Raw genomic sequence first — 19,922 nt, 5'->3', positions numbered from 1 at the left:
AATGAACAGGAAAGTTGACTTTACTTCCATTTTTCTAACACTGTCACACACAAGAACACCCGGGAACAGTTCTGGGATGGAGATATATTTCCTTATGAAATCAGACCTGAATCTACTTCGTTTGATATTGCATCTAGTGCTGCCCATTCCAAGAGACTCCTTGGCTGTAAAAACCCCACAGTCAACACATATACAATAACCCTTGCTTGCGTTAGATCCCTTCTAATTAGAGAATGGCTTTAACCCCGAAGCAGTAGGTTTATCCCTTTCAATAAAATGGGTTTAGTTATTCCTAACATGAGAAGAAAACCAATAAAATTGTGCTGAGAGCCAGAATAGGACATTTTCTGTAAAATAGTTTTGGTGAGTTTCTGGTTTCCGTTGTTTTTTTGCTGTTGATGTTGTCATTAGAAGGGGAAACTTTGCAAAAGTCTGACTTGCAGAGGAGGGAACATGGAGAAAGCTTTATCGTTATTGCAGAGGATCAAAGTTTTGCAAAGCATGTGACTACCGCTGGCCTTGAGGCATGATGCCTTCTTTACGTACCCCCGAAATAGTCATGGTTTATTACCGCAGTGTTGCTTCCTCTGTTTCTGTGGTCCATTCCGTGTGACAGTTTCTCGACAATACCAACCGAGGGGTTTAGCTTCCTGGTAGATCCATTTGTGCCACCCGTGCATACTGACGATGTGCATGCCCATCGTGCCATACTGGTTGCAATGGCTGTCGCTAGCGTTTCTGGGCACTTCTCCTCTTCCCGACCCTACGGCTTCTCCCTTCCTCACTGCTTCTCTCCCCGTAGGCTGATCTCCGCTCCAAGGACGACACGTTGACGCTGTCCCCAGACAAGGACTTGCTGAGCGTGAGGAAGCCGTCAGTGGGGCGCACCCGCTCCCTGCCCAATGACAGCTACATGTTCCAGCCGCCGCGCTGCCGGCCCTGCGCCGCCGGCCTGGCCGAGAGGACTCCGACCCACCACAAGGCCCAGTCAGGTACAAAGCTGTGATCGCCGCGGGCTGGGGGGGTCCAAGCGCGTCAATAGGAGGCAGCAAATTGCCTTCGGTTCCTAGGAAGGTCTTGGGGGGGGCCTAGATGTTTGGAATGGCTTTGCAAAGCCGCCCCCTCAGCTTGCAAAGATGAGGCTGAAGGGATTGCTCCTCTCCTCCGAGCTTGGCGGTGGCACAGGGAGCTGTTGGCCTGGCTGATTGTGCCCTGGCGTAGTCACAGTCAACAAGACCCAAGCTTCATCTATCTTACCCAGGCTAATTGTTGTCCAGGAACAAAAATCCCAGCAGAACAATATTTCCTTGTGCCCATTTTATTTTTTTTGCAGCAGTACCTGCTGTAGAGGTTTTGGAAGCGCTGTACGGGAACATCTGTGAAAGAAGGGAAAACGGTGTCTCTAAATGCCTGTAAAATGAACATAAACATGCTGAACTGAGAGAGAGCTCGGTGTGAGATGAATGGAAAAATGAGAGTGTAGGATTGTCCTTCTCAGTGTGCGTGGTTGGGCTGCACGCCTTAGAGCTAAATTCAGAGATATTCTTAGATGCAGTGTGCTGCAGATACCGAGGTCTCTATATACACCTCTGTACGTGTACTTTGAGCTGCCTCCAGTGCTTATCACTATATTTTCATTTACTGTCTCCTAGGGGTTACCTTTGGCTGGTAAGTGAATGTAGCTGTCTTTAATTCCCCTGTACGTGCTCTTAGTAGGCCATCATTTTAGACATTTGTCACAGATAAGACAGAGAAGTTTTTACAAGCATTGTCATTTGAAAGCCTCTAAGCAGAACATAATTTCAGCACTGTTCAGAATGGTAGGAGATTTGAGCAGATTAGAAATAAGATGTTGAAATTTGCATAGTAATAAGAACTTGGATGAATAGTGACTGTTGAACAGCAGAAAGAAAATGCGGACACAACGGAGGAAGATGAATCTGGAGTTGTGAGAAATCTCTGCCACAATATGAAATTTTCAAGGTCAAGAGCTGTCCTTTGAAGAATCTGTTTTCACATAATGTAAAAGGTGTAGCTGAAATCCTGGTCAAATCCCACTGAAATTAAGAGCAGAACTCACATTACCTTTGGTGGAGATGGAACTTATGGGTCTCTGTAACAGCCAAGGAATTCCTTGGAGTTATAATTCCTGACCTTTTTTTTAAAAAAAAAAATCTGTTTGGTACAGTGGGAGTTTCCAGTGCTGTATTTCTGACCCTTAATTCAGACACACTCATCCTGTCTTGAAAAACACTATATCAGGAACAAAAAGTGAGTAATTTCTGAGTCCTTCCTTTCAAGATTGTACTTTGCAGTTAGTTCCCAGCATGGAGAACTGTGTAACCCCATCTGACAGTCCTGGCTTATGGGGGCAGGCATTGCACCCTTGTGAATCCACAGGAAAAAAAAAATGGTTCTGCTGAAATGTAGAAGTATTTTGGAAAGGTAAAGCTGATATCTTATTCATAACTATGCTGAGCAATTAAATCTTTTGTGTTTTTCTCCTGCTGGTGAAATTCCAGCCATCTTAACTGGGCCAAAGTGCTCGGAGGTGGGTAAGGTGCCTGAATCTTGGCGTATTTGTCATTGTCCTGTTCTACCTGCAATGTCACTGTTTTTCAGGGTGGGGGGAAGTCACCCCTACCTGTTTACAGTCTGTAATATTGTAAAGTGCTGTGAAGATAGGAAAAGGTGCCAGGCACCTCTAATAAATCACCACGACTAAGCCACAATATTTCAAGCTGAGAAAGGTTTTGTTGTCAGAAACACTGGCACTTGCAGGAGGTATTTGTTTGAATACTCCTTCGTAATGGGGCTGTTGTTCTGGGAAAGATTCCAGGACAAATGAGATTCTCTGGGATACGGTCCAGGTTAAATGAATTGTTTTGAAAAATGTTGAGCCCGTGTGGGGGGAGCACGCAGAGTTTCAAACCTTTTAGAAGAAGTAGCCAGCAACCACAAAGGGTCAGAAAGAGGCTGGAGAGTATGCATTTCCTTCTCCTGGGATGCTTTGTAAAGCTAGCCTTGAAAGCTGCCAGGTGCGGTTCTCTTCCACTTGATTCCCAGTGTGTATGCTGGGAATGAGATCTCAGCAGTCGACCTCTGCTTACGCTCAGGTATGGGGACATCCTCTTCCAGAACCTTTCAAAAGTAGATCCCCACAGTGCTGAGATGAGTGGTTGCCTGCAAAGTTATTGGCCCTTACGCAGGGATGTAGAAATTGCTGGTCCAGATGAACTTCTCGTTCATAATCTTCTGTTCTTTACAGGAGCTAGTCCCAGTTGGATCAGGGGAAAATGCCAAGAAAAATGAAATAATAGACCATTTTGGAATAATTTATTAGTAGGTGGAAGTTTTTTTTCCAGTCATGGAGAACTGTTTGCTGAATTCAGTGTTCTTGCTGTGCCTGTCTGATCCAAGGTGCAAAGGAGCAGTTTTCTCTGAAAGTCACTGAGACAGGGAAGCGATCACCAGAGGAACATGTCACATTCCTCTTTCTTCTTCCTCTTGCAAGGTTCAAAGGCATCAGTGCAGTCGCAGCCAGCAGACACCAGCTCTCTCCTGCAAATTCCAAAAGACCATTTTCACCACATAAGAGCTCACGACCACTTGGTCTGGGAGAGCAAATCCCAGGTTTCCCAGCCAGTGCACTCTCCTTCTGCTGAGAGGCTACTCCGCAGACAGGTAAGCTGAGGTTTTATATTGCCATGCTTTCAGGTTACCCATATTTTAAGTTCAAGGAGGGTTTCATAGAGAAACCTCTGGAGAAGTGTAATTGTCCTACAGAAATAACAAAAAGGTTGATGGATTTTGATCTGAAAGCCATCCAGGGGTCTCCAAAGAATGTGTGTGATGCGTATCATCTCCTCTGGCAATGTGCCTAAATGTTCTCCACGATGTTAGCACTTTATTTTTTCAGGTCTCTTCATAAATGCAGCCAAATGCTCCCCAGGGGCTCATTGGGGTTAAGGAACTAATTCTTAACTGCTGTGATTTTCTCAGTGCTTGAAAGGACACAGTGACTGCAAACTCCAACCCAGGCCACCCTTCCTCTGACTCCTCTCATTTCTTGAAAGGGGAAAGATGTTAAAAGGCAGCTGGATATCTCATTGTATGCAAAACCATCATGGAAAGCACATTGTTTTTACAGCGAGAATTGAAAATTAAGATCCTTTTAAATCTCCTATGTGCTTTTGAAAAGCTTGAGTATATGCAAAACAGAACATATTTTATTTTGTAACTGGTTTTATCTCTGTTATTTTGCCTGGCATTGATTTAAGCCCCGATTCAACCGAAGATCTAAGAGATCTAATCAAAGATTCCAGTCTGGTTGATTGGAAACATAAGTTTAAATTTATCCTTTTTAGTAGCATACTTGAACTTGTGCTTCACTCTCACATTTTTAAACATATTTCATTGTGCTGCTGGATCAGGACCAGAGGCATATCTGATTCCCAAACTCCGCTTTCTTCACTAGTTTGTGTCTGATTTTATATACACAGAGTAGATTGGTTTTATTTTTTCAAAAACAATTTCTTTCCTGCATGAAAATATTCCCCTTTCTTTCATCTTTTAATCAACATTGACAAATTAGACAGTTGATTCATTAAGCTCTAAAAATGAATGTGAAGTACCAAGGTTAACAATTACATTAGTCTGTAATACTAAATTGACATAAGAAATTCCTAGCATGTATTCATTTGCAGAGGGATGGCCAGCTACCCCAATCACTGCTAATGGAGAAACTAATTGATGTCATGATTCCAGTTCATAACCACTCTCTCTTGCTTTCTAATGAATAACAGACCCATCTTTTTGAACTGATCTATCTAGAATAAATTACTGTGTTAGCCATCTTCCTCAACCTAATTTTGTTCGCATTTTTGCAGGCTTCTCTTTCTAAAACCTTTCATACATTTAAATTAATTTATTCCCCTCCCTCCTCTCTCTGCTCGTGCGGTGACATAACCATGCTCTTGGAGTGACCTTTCAGGAAGAAAAAGGCTTTGGGATGGTGAGCGGGTATGGTCTACAGGCCAGTCGCATCCCTCTGAAAGCTACCGAGGTGTTTGCCCTAGGTTTGCTCCTCAGTAGCAAGCAGCTCCCAGCACCATTAATGGGAGTTAGAAGTTGCTCCTGGCAACAGGGTATGATTGCTGCTAGAGTTAATTGTAATCTAGATGGCCAGACACTGAAACTGGGTCTCTGAAGAGGTAAAATCTCCTTTACACCCCTGGCAGTTCTGCTTGCTCAAGTGCTCTCTGCTTGGCTCCTGTTATTGCTGCCACTGATGTGTTACTGGCACATCGGTATAGCCCAGGCTAGCAAAGCATTTTGATTTGCAGTACCCATTTTTCCTTACTGTTACATATATTGCATGTAATTCTGATTTGCTTTCTTTTCTTTCTTTTTTTTTTTTTTTTTTCTTTCTTTCCTTTCCCTTCCCCCTTTTCCCCTCTCTATCCTAAATTTGTGCATAGATAAATCTTGTCCACCACATACCTGGTCCGTGCACTTTCCTCCACCATTGACACCCGTGTCTTTAACCTCCCTTTCCCTTCAGAGTGCTGTAGGGATGGACACAGTCCTCACAGTACCATGCCATTTAGACTCTGGGAAGTTTGGCAATTAGCAATGCACTCGCAGATGAAGATGAGTGGATCGGATACTTTGAGAGAAGGTGTAAAGCCAAGCTCCCCACTGAGGAATGTGCTCCTTGGCAGTGCAGATGCTTTTCTCCAGGGGAATTCTACCTGAAACTAAAACCAGGTTGATTTGCTGGTTCCAGGACTGTGTGTCCACGGTGTAGCCCACACCAAGTTTTGGCTACTAGAGGTGTACACACCAGTGGGGTGGCAGAGGGTCCTTTTGTTTTGAAAGAAACCAGTAGAACTTTTATACCAGCAGTCACTTCTAACAACTACCAAAGATGCCTGTATCATAGGGAAAGAAAGAATTGGTGTTGACTAACGCTGTCTTTGTATGCAACACAGGTTGGTGCACAAGCAAAAGTAATGACAATAATTACTTTTTGCTGCTCTGTTCTACTTCTTTTTTGTGGTCTGTGTCTCTTCTCAGGATATGAACATGATTTCTGCTCCCCAAGCAAATGGCATCAAGGAGGCTAGAATTAGCTCCACTCTTGAGTGTGGTTAGTTACCAGTCTGACACTGTAAAATTTTAACTAGAAAGGATTAGCTAGTGTTGGACAAAATCATTTGCCATATTAAATATTCTCTCAGTTCTCACAGATGACAAAGGGAGCCCAATGTGCAGATGTAACAATAGTCTCTGGTGTTCGTGCATGCACACATGTGCATACTGCAGCTGATGAGAGCTTTGCCTGAATAGAGATCATTTGGCTCAAAAGATCCTTGTGGGACAATTTTTATAAAAATTCTAAGATCATTTGGGGGGTGATTCATCACAAAAACATTCCTTAGTATGAAGAATTTCATCTCCTTACACTTCTCTAAAGGACTGAGACCAGCTGTATGCATCTCCTCCAAATTTCTTTATGAAGTTTTTAATCTTTAAGATCATTTAAGAGTCTTCTCAAACTGAGATGCTGCCTTTAAGGGCCAGTTAATGTGGCTGATTTATAAACCTTTTTGGCAAGGGATACAATGCAGTGGAAAGACAAAGCCTTCAAACCATGCCATAGGCATTTTTTTGCCAGCAGGCACTGATGCTGCATAGGGCTCAAAACAGCCAAGGCAAAATGTGCCTTAAAAAGCCTGGACCCAAGCATCAGAATAGGTGGAAGTAATTACAGATGGTCCCATCCAGCTTCTGCATCTCCTGCATTTCAAGCTCCCACACTGTGAAATGGTGCCGAGCTGCGGCTCGGATAGGAACAAAGCTGTCCCAAAGCCAGGGACAGGCTGTTGCCCTGCTGTGGGCACAGACTGGTTGTTCTGGTGGCAGTGGCACTGGGGATCCTGCTCCATTCCTCAGCGTCACCTGAGCTAGAGAAGGGAATACGCAGGCTCACTTTCACAGTTTCCTTCTCCTCCTTATACCTGCACTGCTAAAAATTACGAAGTGGTTTGCCGTAGATCCTCATCCTTTGCATAACCAGAATATGTCTAAGTTTGGGTGGGGGCATTCAGTTTTTGCAGTCCTTCATTCTTACAGGAGAAAGCTAGAGGTCAACCATTTATGAAGAATAAAGGGTCAAATTGTGCTGTCACTTAGACAGGGATAAGCCCATGGGTCACTGAGGCATGGGGACTGCTAGAACCCACAGTGCAGGCACAGTTGTAGGAGCCGGCGGGTCTGTGCTGAGGTATCTCAGAGAGCTGGTGCCCTGTAAATGTTGTGCCTTGCTTGTACTAATCTTTGTTTGGTCTGTCTCTCTCATCTGGCAACTCCCCTCCTCCCCGATCCCTATGCGCTCCGTACAGATGGCTATAAGGAATGACTCTTTGGATAGCAAGGAGAACCTCCACACCGAGGTGAGTGAACTCTCTGACCCAAATGTCCCCGCTGCGCCCCGGGAGGACTCATCGGGTGCCCTGATGCCCTCAGAAGCGAAAGAGTTGGCCGCATGGAGCCGGGCAAGCGTTCATACGCAGCAGCATTCCCACAACCAGTATAACATTTCAAAGCAGGCACCAGCATCGTGTGCTTGTGCAGACTCGTATCAGGAGACACCTGGAGATTCAGTGGACCAAGAAGTATCTGAAACAAACAGCTCCTCGGAGCCTTTCACTTCAGAAACTTGCACAGCCTCGAGTGCCTGTTCAGAGGCTCAGCCTCTCACTCCTAAGAGGAACGTGGGCAATACCGGCAGCGTTACACTGAAGGACCTGAAGAAATACCACAGTGTAGACACCCAGGGTCTTCTAAAAAAACCGCCCTCTTGGTTAGATGATCAAAGGAGACATTCAATAGAGATTTGTTCCATGGAAAACAGCCCTCAGCACCATTCCACATCTAGCTCTTCTGGCTTCATAAGTCAGGTGGTAAGTGAAATGGAAGGCTTGCAAGGAACACGGCAGAAGAAAAAACTGAGCCCTCCGTGTATATCTATAGATCCACCCGACGGACAGAGTTTGCTACCTAGAGGACCTCACAGCATCTCACCTGCCAGTGGAGATACTTGCTTGAGACGGCGTGCTCCATCGTGTGATTCCAAGGATTCGATGGATATAGGGGATTCGTTGCTTCCAGACAGTATGTCAACATCTCCTACCCCAAAGAAAGACTTGTTGACACTTCCTAGCTTTTCCTTTGATCAAACGGAAATGGACCCCTGAGTTACTTTTCTGTTGGTGCCAAATGTTTTCTTCCTTTCATGTAATAGGAAAAAAAAAAAAATCAAAAACTCTGTATTCCAAAATGGCACTGGGTAAAAAATTTCCAAAGAAAGATTAAAGAACCAGCTGGTTAAAAGAGTGGTTAACCTATATCACGCTTACTTAAGCATATGTTCTGCTTAGGTAAAAGCAATACAATGTGCAGAATCTATATGTATATTATATTTTATTAAATTAATTGAATCTAGTATTGCGGGATGTAGTACATTTTGTGACTAAAGACTCGTTTAATTTTTCTCTATTTTATGTATCTCAGAATATTTCTGAGATAAAGTTGGTTTTTATGAATATTTTAACCTAAAAATATATATTTAATCCCTTCTCTTTTTTGTTTTGTTTTGTTTGGGTTTCATTTTGTTTTGCAAAGCACAAAATGTAGCCAATTAGTGCATTACAGAGGAAATGTATCCCACAGTCAGCAGTAAATAAGAATTATTTAATGTAATTTATTTTTCCCCTTGGACTGAAGTCATTTTCTGAAGGAAAAAAAAAAAAAAGAAAAAAAAAAAAAGAAAAAAGAAAAGCTTGCTTGGATAGTATAAAAATGCAGTGGCATTTTTTTTTTTTAAACCAAATAATATTCGAATCTTGTGTAAAATTGACATCTAGAGAAAAAAAACAGGTGCACGAAACCCGGGATGTACAACATGCTGATATACACCTGAAGGTTGTGAATGTAGAGCCAATCCAACTGTACACTGGCACTACACAATATTGACTTATAACAGGATTATTATAGATCATCCACTGGTGGCTCGCAAAATCAAGTCAACGGATAATTTTCATATGTGCCTAGGAAACCGCGGCAACAAAAGCCTGTGGTCACTTCTGAAGTGTTTTCCAGCATCTTGGAGACAGGCTGCTGCTTTTGCTGAGTTCCACACCTGCGGAAGCCTGCTGTTCCCAGGGGAGCCCCCTTTTTGCAGCAGGACGCAGGTGAGAACAAGGCCAGCTTTAGGGTTTGAGCTAGGTGGCTTCAGTCCCCCAGGACAGCAGTGCACTTGAGCACCTGTCTCAAGTTCTTGCTTAAACTGCATTGAAGTTGATGATCTTATATTTACGTGTTGAGCAGAATCGAGGCCTATTACAGTTTGAAAGTTATTTTACAGAGCGCATGTAAGGAAGTCTGTAAGTACTGAAATGGTTGTTGAGGGTTTTTTGCTACCACTGCTGGAGTTAACTGACACAACCCTGCTGAAATTTTATTTCCAATCTAGCAAATCTAGCAAAAGCCTTAAGCAGCAACTTCATGATACAAAGTCAACAAAAATGGAATCCGTGTCCTTACTTTGTTAACATGTCCTTAGCATCAGTCATCTAGGAAATGAACTGTTTGCTTCTGCGCTAATGCCCTCTGCAAAAAGCAATCACAGAAGCAGATAGCACAGCCTGAAATCACTGGGGGCTGGCCCCATTCGACTCATCCTGCTCTTCACAAGACTGATAGAAAGCAGACATTAACTTCACTGAACCTCCCTGAAATCAAATTAAGATGTAGGCTAAATAAGACTTTGAAGGCATGGTTTTAAGTATGGGAACACTCACAGGTTTAAAATGGCATGCGTGGATAAGTCTTTGCTGGATCACGTCCTTAAACCAGCACAAGCACGAGAAGGATTTGTGCTAATTCTACCAGTCAGGAGTCTGTAACTTTTTGAGCACTACTGATCTTTTCAAATCACTTAAAGATGTTGATACACAGCCTTTTATTCGTTCGGAGATTAGACCATTACGACTACATGTGTCTGCATTAGCTTCAAGTATGTACACCAGGAAAAGATGCTGTTTATACGTAACAGCCTGTGTCAGGTCTTAAGCTCCTTTATTTTCACTCAAAGAAGTTTCCTCCATAAACAATCCCTTTTGATTTACATGTCCTGTGAAAATGGAAGGGACTTCAGCAGGAAGTCAGGCACTCGGTGTATTTGAAGGACGAAGATTAACACTCTGAACTATTTACTGCAGACAGATTAATTCTTGGCTGGGACATTTTTCCCCTCTTCACCATGGGCCCACACAGAGAAGACTCTCTTTGATATGCCTGGCCAAATCCAGAGCTAAGCCCGTTTAAAGCAATGATTTCAAACAAACCTTTCATCAGTTCTTCCCCCAGATTATATTTAAGGAAATAATAAAATTACAGTGTATTAAGCCTGAGAAATATTCGTAATCCCTTTTTGGTTTTATACTCATAATGAGCCTTAGCTTTGCCTTTCACATTTACTAAATAATTTGGGAAAATAGCTAGGCCACTGAAATTGCTGACCCTGATTCCTTAATGATCAGGCGTGTGTTTATATCTCTGGAATGATACAGTCCCTTCCTGATAAAAAAGCATGCAGCATTTTAGCTTGAAATCGTGCCACAAAATGGTGATGTGATGTTAATCCAAATGCTCAACTCCAAATGTAACAAAGTCTAAAGGCTGTTCTATTTTCAAGACTCGGGGTTTCGCCCACTGACAAGGTTTGTGTAAGCAACAAAAAGTTTACATCATACATGAATATTCAATAAGGACTAGCCAATAAAAAATCCTGTAAGGTGATGCAGTCAGGAAAAGAAATCCATGTAAAATAGTTTGTTTTCTAAACCAGATAAGTTTTTTCTAGACGCCCTTTTGAAAAACAAATACAAATGTACTGCAGTGCGTGCAATAATCTTCAGATAATTTTAAATACCTTTGGGGGGGTTTTATAGAATTTGACTTTTTTTAAACAAAATGTACAAAATCCACAGGAATTCTGTAGAATGGTTATGTTGATAGAATTTTTTATATTTTTGTAGAAATCTATAGAGAAATTGTTAAAAGTCTGCATAGCATCTTGGGAACAGAAGCAGCTCTACCTACAATTTTCTTTTCATAAACCTGGAGCCAGACCTACTGTATTACAACATTTATAGCTTAGTTTCAGAGCCTGCATCCAGGTTGTGTTTAGAAGTAAGCAGCTAAACTAAGGTTCTATGATATTGCAGTGCTATTACTGTTCAAGGACTGTACTGATATAAAACATCTACCCCCAGAACTCAGCCCATATTGGTGGCAAAGTAGTCGCATTGCTATCCAGCTCATTCAAGCACACCAGCACTTTAATACTGTGGATTTACTGTATACAGGCAGGAGGAGGATGTTCTGCCATTGCCAGGCTGACACAGGAGGAAGGAGAGAGATTGCAGACGTGTCTGGAAAAATGTAAATTCCATTCTTACAGCCCCTTGCACATAGGACTGACTTTTCATAGCTCGGTTACAGGCCGTTTATACTGTAGATATTTTGGAGGAGGGCAAAGAAAACACTGTTTTTGACTTCTGTGGATTGCACTCAGCACAAGGTGTGTTCAAGGAAATAAAAAAAATTAAAAAAGATTAAAAAAAAAAAAAAAGAAAACAAAAGTGTTACCATTGTAAATTAGGCTATGCCCCAGTCTCCCCTTTTCTGCCCCTTTGGCTATAATAACCCATGTACACTATTACACAAGGTGACTAGAGTAGGCACAGTACCATTGCAATGTCCGTAACAACCTAGTATATATTATAGAACTTTGTATTTAATAGTTAATATATTGTTATACTGTATCAGGTATATAGGCCAAAACAAGGTCTTCTGGTCAGGGCAACAAAAGGTGGTATTCATGGGCAAAATTGGGTTAAAATGTTCCTTTTTACAAAAAGCAAAAAGACAAAAAACGAGTGTAAATCTTTACAAATGACAAAAACAAATGTGTCCTATTAAAAGCTTTTGAAAAGAACATCCATGTGCACTTCCCTTTTTTGTTGTTGTTGATGATAATCTGTATCATTCAGATCAAATCTTGAGGAATGTTTTAATTGTAGACAGTTGGCATAGGTACTGCATAGCAGCAGCAGACGGGAAGTTTAAAGAAGCCTTGCGAAACGGCGGCCCTTTGTGAAACAATTTGGTTTGGCACCACAAGCAAATCCGGCCCAGCACGCTGCCCAGGGCGTGCTGTTTTACTAACCAAGGAGCCCGTCAGTGGTGCTTCTGCAGTTGCACGGGGCTGGCAAAGCAAAATTTGGCACGCTGCTTACCGCGGAGGAGGCTGCCGGCATTGCAGTGAGGACAGCCGCAGCCGGGGAGGACGGAGTCTGGAGAAGGGGCAGGTTTCATCTGCCCATGTAAAAGGGTGGCTGTGCAAAGAGGCCGGGCTCTTCCGCACATTTATAACTTCAGGATTTCCAGCCTGAAGCACTGCAGCCTCTCCTCCATCGCTCCTGCAGCTGTTTGGCTGCTTGCAAAGCAAGAGCTGGTGGTGGTGCTCCCCCAGGAGCTGCTGGGCAGCAGGGGCTCAGCCCCCAGGTGCTGTTTGGGTACCACCAGAAAAATCTGGCCCTGAACTCTTCAGGGGTCTGTAGCAAAGGGGTTACGGGCAGGTCCCAGTGTGAGTTGTCTCCTTTGCTCTGAGGAGCGGCCACTAGAGGGAGAAACCAAGTGCTTGGCCACTGTGCAGCCGGGACGATCGCTCTGCAGCCAGGGGGACCCTAAACCCAAAAGCTGGCACCCAGGGCAGTTATGTTGTCTAGAGCGTGTTTTGGTGGAAGCCCTTTCATATCTATCTCCAAGTAGAAAGCAGTAGGAAGAAAACTGGCCCTTCAACAGAGACAAAATGTGGATCCATGCAAAATCCCACAGAAAGCCATGCAGAGTAGGACTCCAGAGGTGAGCTCTGTCCTGCATCCCTATGGTGCAGGCTGCAGGGCCAACCCCACAGGGTTGGAGGGTCCTGATGGCACTGAGGGCAGCAGGGCTGGCCCCAAAAGCAGGGCAGTCTGCAGCTGTGGGCACTTCACACCTCTCTGCACACAGGTGAGTTGAGGGGAAGTCAGATATTTCTTGTAGGGGAAATCAAATTCTTCTGTTTTCAATGTGGGTTATTGGTGGAACTTGGGAGGGGGATTTTGTTTTATTTTATTTTATTTTATTTTATTTTATTTTATTTTATTTTATTTTATTTTATTTTATTTTATTTTATTTTATTTTATTTGCTGGCTTTTGTGAGTATTCCTGTGTGAAGCTTTTTTTTGCTGAGTTTTGCTTGTGGTTTTTAGAGGGTTCCCACCCAGGCTGGCTGCTTGTGGGTATGCTCACAACTTGCCAGAGCCTGGGCACGGCATTTTGTTCTGTTTGGTGGGTAATCTGGATGCCACACGGAACTAGACTGTTTTCTACGTAATGGTAGCTACTCTTGGGGAGTAGCACTTCAGATTGAATTTGTTTCTGGCTTAGTCCAGACAATTCAGTGAGTTTGGCCGGCCATCCTCCTTTTTGGAGAGCAGTGTCCCATCGGAAGGGCTGTGTGCTCACCACATCCCTATGCCAGAGCTCTGCAAAACCCTGCAAGTAGCTGCATGAGAAATACAAGAAGCCTTTCAGCCTTTCTGTAGGGAGATGTTCTGGAGATGCAAAAAGAAAGACACACTGTCGTGGTTTAACCCGGCTGGCAGCTAAATACCACGCAGCCGTTCGCTCACCCTCCCCCCTCCCTCTCTGGGACGGGGGAGAGAAATGGAAAGTGAAGCCCGTGAGTTGAGATAAAGACAGTTTAATAAGACAGGAAAATAATAATAATAATAATAATAATAATAATAATAATAATAATAATAATAATAATACAATGATGATAATAGTACTACTACTAATAATATGTACAAACAAGTGATGCACAATGCAATTGCTCACCACCCGCTGACCGATGCCCAGCCTAACCCCGAGCAGTCCGGCCCCCTCCCCCCGGCTAGCCACCCCTATATATTGTTTAGCATGACGTCAGATGGTATGGAATACCCCTTTGGCTAGTTTGGGTCACCTGCCCTGGGTCTGTCCCCTCCCAGCTCTTACTGCACCCCCAGCCTGTCTGTTGGCAGGACAGAGCAAAAGTCTGAGGTGTCCTTGGCTTGGTATAAGCACTGCTCTGCAACAATTAAAACATCGGGGTGTTATCAGCACTCTTCTCATCCTAAGCCAAAACACAGCATTCCACCAGCTACTAGGAAGAAAATTAATTCTGTTTTAACTGAAACCAGGACACACACCAACAAGTTTTAGACACCATCTGTACATCACCCCTACCGCCATATCAAAAAAAAAAAAAAAAAAAAAAAAAAAGGAATAAAAAGCGATTTAAAGAAACGTGCCCGGCTCCCTTTATTTCCACCAGCACGGTGCAAACGATGAGCTGCGATCGGCTCCTGGGGGAGGCTCCTGCAGCTGGGGAGTCTCGGACCCACGCAGGGCAGGGGGCGCGGTGCTGGCTGCGGGCAGGGCTCGGCGCGGTGCGCAGCATTTTGCTACCACCTAGCGAGCTGGGGAGAGCTGCCGAGCTGGGCGAGCTGCCGGCCAGGGCATGGGGATACAGCTCGGGCTACCCGGGGTTTTGGTCAGAAAGCCCCTGCCGTGTAGCTCTGCCTGTTGGGGAATTGCTTCGTGTCCTAGTTCAGTGTGACAGAAGCAGCGCAGTGCAAAAGAAAAGGAGGGTTTCTCCTTCTGCGGGGTTTTCCAGCCGCTAAATGTATAAATATCCCCTCCTACGGTAGGAGGAGAGGAAGGATTTGTCCCAGATTCAGGTGCTCTGTGGCAGCCCACGGAGCCACGCATTGCATGGTGTTGGCAGGAGCTGCCCAAAGCCAGGCTGATGTGCAGCATTTCTGTGCCTGGACTCAAGCAAAGCCCCAGGAGACAACAGCGCATCCAGAGATGATCCCAGGGCTGTCCAGCATCTCAGAGGCCATGGCAGCAGTTCAAAGGCTTCTTTGTCTCTGCATGTGCTGATGTTGCCTTGAAACATTTTCAAACGCAGAGCCCAGCACATCTCCCTGCGTGTGCCAACCCGTGTCCGCTCTGCGTGGGCACTCGCACACAGCAGCAGCATCTGTGACCCGTGGGCTTGGACATGGAGTTTAATCTCTGCTTGGCCCAGCATGGGAGGAGGATAATCACCCTGCCTTGCATGGCTCGCGCTGGCTGAGTGCTTGTCACTAGATGGCAATGCCACGAAGTGCTTTAGCTGGGATGTTTGTGTGCCTTAGATAAGGCTGCACCTGAGGTCCTGCTGTTTCTGGTCGGCTTGGCATGTTCTCCAGCGCTGCCAGCCACCGCCTCGCTGGCGTTTTTGCGTTTGAGGATGATTGGGGTTTAAGGGTATTCCATGTGCTGTATTCTATGCTTCAGATGTGTTTACAGCACTATATAATGTTGCAACGCCCTCTGGCATTTTCTATTATTGCTTGAGTCACCGGATGCTTTAACTGGCAAGTCCTCAAGGTTCTGAATAGATTATCTTTCAGTACCTATTTAATAGTGCGAATAGTGCAACCAAAGACCCCTAAGCTCCAGCTGGAAAATAAAAAGGACGGTTAAACCACTTAATTACTTATTGTGCTAACAATTATTTTGCAGAAAGAGAAGGTAGATTCCAGCTGTTCTTGGGAAAATCAAGAAGGAGTTAATGTTGGAGTCATTCTGCAAATTAAAAATGCTGCAGAGGACAGCATGTGCCGAGCTGAGACAGGTGAAGGCAGCACAGAGCCTCTCTGCTGGGTGTCACCATCCCAGTGTGGCCGAGGGCCAGTGACAACTCCCTGTTCATTCAAACAAAGCAGGATCCTGCATTCACAGCGGGATTCCTGCAGCCACTGTGACTTCTGCGAGCCAGTTTTGTGATGAAATCCTGAACGGCTCCAGCCCATTAAAACTAGGAGAGGCTTACGCGGTGGCCAAGCTGGCAGGGGGAGAGGATAACCTGTGGCAAGTGTGTTGGGGGCTGACATAGATTAGTTTGGGTCTTGGCCTCAGTAAGCTCGAGTGCCATGTGCTGCTTGTCTGTGGCTGTTTGTTCATCACTCAAATCTTTTTCTGCAGCTAAACCACCCACAAACTGAGGTGTGTTACACCTGCCATGGGTTTAATTAACCTCTTTAGGCACTTAAGAGTATGTATGTGAAATTATCTAAAATGGGACAAAGACACCCAGTGCCTTCAGAATTCAGCTGCTCGCAGCTGAAGCAGCTCCAGGACCACTTTGGGGCAATCTGGACGGTTCTCAGCACGTCCGGGTTCTGCTCACGGCTCACAGGGAAAAAATGTGGGAGCACAAAATGCGGGAGCACTCACGGAACAGGGGAGGATGGCATTACACACAGTGTCCTGGAGGAGTCATGCGTACACCATTTTCTCTTCCAACAGAGCACTGGGCGGATCCCACCTCACCCCAGAGCTAACAGGAGGACTTTACAAGGCAGCTGGAGGCCAAATGTGGTGTGGTCCCTCTCCCTGCGCTGGTTCTCCAGGGAAGTGCCACCTCTGTGATTCCAGCCAGGGGAAAGGTCTTGCCTTCTGCTCCTACAAAGCCACCCAGCTGATAAATGCCACAAAGCAAAGGGTGAAGCTGTGAGTAAAAGCTGAGGGCTGCGTATTCCCAGCCTGCTCCCTCGTCTGTTTTAACTATGGGACTTCTAAACTGGCCATCGTGCTTTCCAGAAAGAAAGAAATTAAAGTAAAATCCTTTGCTGCTAGAAGAAAACACTATAAGCAACAGTGCTGATATTTTAAAAAAAAAAAAAAAAAAAAATTATCTTCAGCTACTCATGCAGTGTTGACTTTAAGCAGTTTGTTGCAAGTCCGTATCTTACTTGTTAAAACATGGTGTCATCCTCTTTCTAACAAGTGAATTTATAGGGCTGTAAATGATGCTATAGTGGCCTGTTTTTCCTATCATCCGTGACACCTCTGCAGGTCTCAGAAAGGGAGTTTCTGTGCTGTTCAGCAGAGAACAAAGGTGATATTTGGAGTCAACTAACAGTAAAGCTGTAAATCCCAGAGTTCAAGCCCTCCCCAGCCCTCACCCCTAAAAGTCCTTCTTTATGCTGATTTCCTTGAGAGTAGGTCACGCTTCACTTTCAGGGCCTTGCAAGTCATCATGAGGTGAGGGTTTGAAGAGGTGCCTGCCTTTTACCTGGCATTGTGCTTACACAACTGGCTTTTCTCTCAGGGTACCTCCTTTCTGCCCAGCAATCGCTCTAGTTTATAGCTAACCTGCTTCTGTGTGGCCTTGGGTGTGCCTTTTAGGTCTTTCATGATTGCGCTGATTTTGAACACTTGCCCTACAAGTTAGCAGGTGAAAAGTCCTTTTAGCATGCAGCTGCCATGGAAAAAAGGATGCAAATACATTAATGAATGAACTCAGATCTGATCTTGCCACTCCCCAGAATAAAGATATGGTGAGAAAAGGTGAGTTCGTGACCTTCCTGACATTCATACAAAAGGTGCCATTGCGTTTTTCTACGTAGCCAGCCTGCGTTTTGGGGAACATCACAGGAGTGATTACATGTTCTAGGTACAGCCGTCTTCCTTCCATCATCAAAAGGAAACAGGACCAAAGAGTGATAGTGCTTCAGGCTCTGCTTTGCAGCAGGTTCAGCATAATCTTTCACCATAGCCCTTCCCAGGAGCTTTTAAGTTTTCCCTCCATCTTATCTGTCAGACTGTTTAATATTTCTTTCATTCTTGCTTTTGATTTTTTTTTCCTTCTCTGCCAGCTTTTTTTTTTTGACAGACAGCACCTGGAAGTCCACAACTACATTGTGAAGTCAATGCAAGGCAGCAGGGTCTGCTGTGAGGTCCAGACTGGACTTTTTCCTCCAGTCCGTGAGCTCTGGAGGGGTACAAGAGGTGAGCTGGCACCCCCGTTGCACCCACTCAGCAGAACCATCCCTCTTTAATGAGCTGCTACCGAAGGCAGAAGCTGCCCACCGCAAACTAGGAAATGAAGCAAAAGGCAGAATCATCTATCCCACCTAATTTAGAATCCTGTGAGACCCAGGGAAAAACCCTGATGCAGGACCTTTCCCTACAGATACGGTGGAGCATTCCTTCTGAAGTCAATATCTTAATCAGGGATTAAGGCACATAGCACATATCATGGAACCATGTACAGTACACTGATAAAACAAACCTCGCCCCTCCTGTACACACAGCCTCTGGTAACTGTTCTTGAGGTACCTTTTACCTGTGACATCTCGTAATGTTAAAGTCAATCTTAATTTAGGACAAGTTTCTAAACTTCACCGAATTGCAGGGGAGGAGGTTTAAAGAACCACAAAGGAGAACTCCTAGCTATTGCTGACTTTCCTTTAAACTTTCACTATGAACAAACACTTAACAGAAGTTCCTATGTCAGATTTGCACAGAGAGCACACGGTGTCCTTCAATATCTCGCTCACACAGTTGGCTAGGGTTCCTGTAAGTATTCCTTCAGAAGGTTGTAATGTGATTGTGCTGATTAGCCTGGATCAGTCTGAGATTTCAAATCTTGCAGGCAAACACCCAAGAATTTAATCTTGGGTGAGATCTTATCTTGCTACAATAGTAAGTTCAGTCATTTCTACAGCAAAAAATAACTGTGTCCCTGTAGCCAGATTATAGTAAATGGCTAGAACAAATGCTTAGCACTGTTAGATGAAAGCATTTGGCTTTCTCCAATAATATCACCTCCAGTGGATATCAAACCTAGTGTCAATGGCCCAGGCATAAAAGATAAGCAGATTTTTTTTTTCTTTAGAACAGAAATATTTGGGGTGCACAGCAATTCTGGGCTTCTCATCTTTCTTCTTCCCTCTTTTGAAAATTTTTGATGGCAGCCTTCTTATTGACGGTTCTTCACCATGGACACTGGAACTCTTAAGATATTTAAGTAGATTTGTGACAGCGGGGTGATTTGGGTGAGATGATGATATTGGACCAGATGCTACAGCAAGCAGGTCAACAAACAGCAGGTGCTGGAAGGGCAATAATTCTGAAGGACAAGTCCTGTCCAAGAGGAAAGCAAACAGTGTTCTTTCATTGTGAGGAAGTAAAAGCCAGGTTGTGTACAAGGTGCACTACAAAATCTATTAGTTACACATATATGTGAAATTTATTGACTGGAAGCTTTTAAAATAGAGCCACACCACTGCTTCAGCCTAATGTCTACAGAGGATGCAATTAGCATGAAGGAAGTGGCTGCAGATAGACAATAATTTAGGCACTTGCAGAAGTGGCCAGGCTTAAATGTAGCTTGGAGAACTCTTGATTCCTGTTAGTAGGATACCAGTGAGGCTAGGCTACAGCCAGGCAGGAATACAAAAAAACAAATAAACAGAAAAAATAGGGAACTAAGGCCATTTTCCTGAGATTCCAGACGTCCATGACTCAAGGTACACCACTGTTTATGAACAGCCATCTGTTCTTTCTTGTCCAGCACCCTTGGTTTCAGAGCTGTGTGGCAGGGGCTGTGCCAGGGAAGCACAGGTCTTGGGCCTGGGTTTGCTGTTCTCTCTTCACCTCTGTGGTGCTGCTGAGGTAACCACACGTCAAGCCCTTCTAGAGGAAAGACACTGAGTGTCTCCGAGATGTAAATGTTGGTCTGAGCAGCTTGGATGGTTGGACATGGACAGCCTCAAACCCAGGACGCCAGCAGACATCTCTAGGTGACCGGGGACATGTGCAAGCCCCTCAGCCCTCTCTCTGCCTGCTATGTGGGAATTGCCAATGTCCCCCTCCAAGAGCAGACCCTATTTATCTCCACAGGTGGCACAGAGCAAGGAAAACGT

The 19,922-nt window shown here is 44.5% G+C and overlaps 1 protein-coding gene across 12 annotated transcripts in view; it reads left to right on the top strand.

Moving 5' to 3' along the window:
- CACNA1G (calcium voltage-gated channel subunit alpha1 G) overlaps window positions 1-8,641 on the top strand; it is a 128,623-nt gene extending 119,982 nt beyond the window's left edge. For all 12 annotated transcript variants that reach the window (XM_084492273.1, XM_084492276.1, XM_084492277.1 and 9 more), the window contains 3 exons: window positions 803-992; window positions 3,515-3,684; window positions 7,407-8,641. In XM_084492273.1, the coding sequence (XP_084348399.1) occupies window positions 803-992; window positions 3,515-3,684; window positions 7,407-8,261 (1,215 nt within the window). In that variant the 3' untranslated portion in view covers window positions 8,262-8,641. The remainder of the gene's footprint in view (window positions 1-802; window positions 993-3,514; window positions 3,685-7,406) is intronic.
- The last annotated feature ends 11,281 nt before the right edge of the window (window positions 8,642-19,922 follow it).

This window comes from Aythya ferina, assembly GCF_964211825.1.
Source record: "Aythya ferina genome assembly, chromosome: 18".
NCBI classification, from domain to species: Eukaryota; Metazoa; Chordata; class Aves; order Anseriformes; family Anatidae; genus Aythya; species Aythya ferina.
Note: the sequence above shows the minus strand (reverse complement) of the source record. Positions and strands in the feature narration are given on the sequence as shown.